The sequence below is a fragment of the Trachymyrmex cornetzi genome, unplaced genomic scaffold, assembly GCF_001594075.2.
Source record: "Trachymyrmex cornetzi isolate Tcor2-1 unplaced genomic scaffold, Tcor1.1 scaffold113, whole genome shotgun sequence".
Lineage (NCBI taxonomy): Eukaryota > Metazoa > Arthropoda > Insecta > Hymenoptera > Formicidae > Trachymyrmex > Trachymyrmex cornetzi.
Genome location: NW_017295687.1, coordinates 211,617 through 214,976, shown reverse-complemented (window position 1 = coordinate 214,976; position 3,360 = coordinate 211,617). Strand labels below are relative to the sequence as shown.

The 3,360-nt window shown below is 33.3% G+C and overlaps 1 protein-coding gene across 1 annotated transcript in view; it reads left to right on the top strand.

The window, feature by feature from the left end:
* Window positions 1-3,360, top strand: part of LOC108764346 (ATP-binding cassette sub-family G member 1) — an 80,823-nt gene that overhangs the window by 2,290 nt on the left and 75,173 nt on the right. The window contains exon 2 of the mRNA XM_018512526.1: window positions 1,257-1,567. Coding sequence (XP_018368028.1) covers window positions 1,257-1,567 — 311 coding nt within the window. The remainder of the gene's footprint in view (window positions 1-1,256; window positions 1,568-3,360) is intronic.

Genomic DNA, 3,360 nt, shown 5'->3' with positions numbered 1-3,360 from the left:
CCTCAATGTGTGATTTAAGAAATAAGAAATCGAATGACAAACAAATTAAGCGATCCACTCACCCGCACAGCCATGTACAATTAAATAAAAATTATTCGAGCGTTTATTTCAGTTTGACTTATTTGATTGTCAATTTCGTGTGTCATATTTATGTTAGACATCACGTTCTCAAAATTTTAAATTATGGACAATTTGTGGAATGTTATAATTTTTATCTAATTGTACATGGCTGTGCGGGTGAGTGGATCGCTTAATTTGTTTGTCATTCGATTTCTTATTTCTTAAATCACACATTGAGGTAACGTTTTTATTTTTTATACACAGAATTCATCTTCAATCGTTGCCACTAGATTCGCCAACCTTGTGTCAAGAATTGATGAGGATGGAATGAGTGGTCACTCTCTCGCTTAGTCACTAGGAACTATTCTACTTTTTAGTGTTCAGATATATTGAAGATGGCTCGAAGTGAACCCGAAACGTCTGACTTATAGTAATATGAAATAAAAAATTTTTTTTATTGCACGAATTACCGCATAAAAAACTCTCATTAGCCCTTTACTTGTTTTTATTTTTTGACATTCTCGAGAGTTATTGTTAGCAATTTTATAGTATTTTTTAAGTTAGAAAACTTTAAAATTACAGTATCGCTGGCATTAGCATTACCTAAGGTGTCCGACCAAAGGCTAAAACCTCTTGAATGCTGTTCAGAACCATGTCGTGGATGTCATTTATCAAAATCAAAGTCAATGGAGGTTATACCTCTTATTTTCATTTTTACGTAAAAACGAATTTTTAGTGCAAAAATGGAAATAAGAGGAATAATCCTCAATGCCCTTGATTCGACAAATGTTATTCAAGACATGACTCCGACCTTGACCTGATCTTACAATTAGTGACGCCACCCATGGTCAAATCAATGGTACTTCCTTATGTCCTCCTCCGAACTATACACAACTTTGGTTTAAAATATTTTTCCGTATCTACCACAGTTTTCGAGAAATCTTAATGCATTATTTAAAATGCAACACTCTGTATATATATGCATGTACACATATATATGTATATTTTATTTGTAAAAAAGCAATTTGAATTAGTTACAAAGATTATATAACGTTTTCATTTTCTTGGCAAATCTCTATGTAAATTCATAAAGCTTAATGCTGGATGCGTGTAAATGCAAATATGTGATGCATATTTTGCGTTTTCTACTATGTATATTGCCTACATATAATTAAAGAAGAACATTTACTTTATAGAAACTGAGAAAAAAGTCCTACATAATGTAACAGGGCACTTCGAAACAAAAAAAGTCACGATAATTATTGGTGCTTCTGGCGCAGGAAAATCCACTCTGCTAAAAATTATATCGGGCCAACGATTAAATAACGTTAAAGGTACCATCACCGTAAACGGTGTTAAATCGAATAGAGGAATGTTTCGCAAACAGACATGCTATGTGCCGCAACAATATGATTTATTGCCATTCCTCACAACGAGAGAAACTCTCTATATAGCGGCACGATTGAAACTCAACGTTAATCAGAGCGAACAAGCAATTCGATTAGTTGTAAGTAAAATATAAATATACGATAAATATTATTAAATATACATTCTGTCAAAAAAGTACCGGGAATTGGTCAATAAAACACAAAATAGTTATTATTCATTCAAATTTATTGTGTCACCTTCAAAGTAAGCCCCTTCCGAAATAATACACTTATGTCAACGAATAATCCAATCATTAAAACATTTTTTAAACGCATTTTCCGGAATCGACTTCAGTTCTCGCCGCGAATTCTCTTTTATGTCTTCTATCGACTGAAAACGAGTGCCTCGAAGTGGTAATTTGAGTTTTGGAAAGAGAAAAAAGTCAGCCGGAGCCATATCAGGTGAACACGGTGATTGTTCGATGATATTTGTTGAGTTTTTGGCCAGAAATTTGTTCACAATGATAGCCTTGTGAGATGGTGCGTTATCGTGGTGCAAAATCCATGAGTTTTTTCCACAAATCTGACCTTTTTCGACGAATTTGCTCTCTCAAACGCCGCATAACGCCTAGATATCTCTCTCAAACTGAAATGACGATTTTCAGTCACCATTTCCTTCACTTTATCGATGTTAACTTCGGTTGAAGACGTTGATGCGAGGCAAATCTTTCACCACATCTCGATCGCTTTTCAATGCACTGTACCACTCATATGCATGTGTTTTTGATAAAGTCGATTCACCGTAAGCCTTCTGTAACATCTTCAGCGATTCGGCACACGAAATTCCATTTCAATACAAAATTTGAGACAAATTCTTTGTTCGATCTTTTTATCCATTGTAAAAATCGCGAAACACACTTGAAATGAACTGACGAAATCAAGCACTATAAACAAATTAAATGACAGATGGCACTCAAACTCCGCATCAGTATAGAGGACAGTTATGCCAACTTAGCAACAAAAAGAATTTTGACAATTCCTTTAAGCGGGCTTTAAGCGGGCTTTTTAAATAATCAATTCCCGGTACTTTTTTGACAGAATGTATATAATTGTATACAAATATACATATAATTATAAATAATTATACAGGATGTTCCACAATAACCCTCAAGTATTTTGTGTGTTAATAGAGCAGACTAAACTGAGTTGAAAAGTCCTTTACCATTTTGCAATTTTTGCAATAGTTAACAAGATATTAATTACTAAAAATCGCCGAATATTAGTATTTAATAATTTTTTACTCAAATATTATCAACTTTGCAAAAAGACAGCAAGAGACAAATATTGTTTATTTTCTTTTCATAGAGCTCTAAGAATTTTTTTAGAATTTTCCATAAAACTTTTTAGTACCGCATTTTCTTATTGGTAATTATTTTTACCAACGTGAGAAAATGCGATACTAAAAATTTTGAAAAAATTCTCAGAACTCTATGAAAAGAAACTAAACAATTCTTATCTTTCGCTGTTTTCCTATAAAATTGATAGTATTTGAGTAAAAAATTATTGAATATTAATATTCGGCGAATTTTATTAATTAATAAACTTGTTAATTATTGCAAAAATTGCAAAATAGTAGAGGACTTTTCGAGTCAGTTTGGCCCGCTCTACCAGCACATGAAATATTTGTCGGTTATTTTGGAACACCCTGTATATATAATTGTATATAATATAAATTCGAGGAAAGCCCCCTATTATGAGATAGGCGCCTAATATGAGATAGCAGCGTTTCTGCTAAACTAATAGACGCTATCTATTGATTCCACCATGAATTTAGGTAAATATCAAGAAAAGGGGAGCCACCTCCGATGACCTTGACCTTGACATATGTTGTCAAGGTCGTGACCCTGAGTGACCTCCACCAGATTTTAGGTGG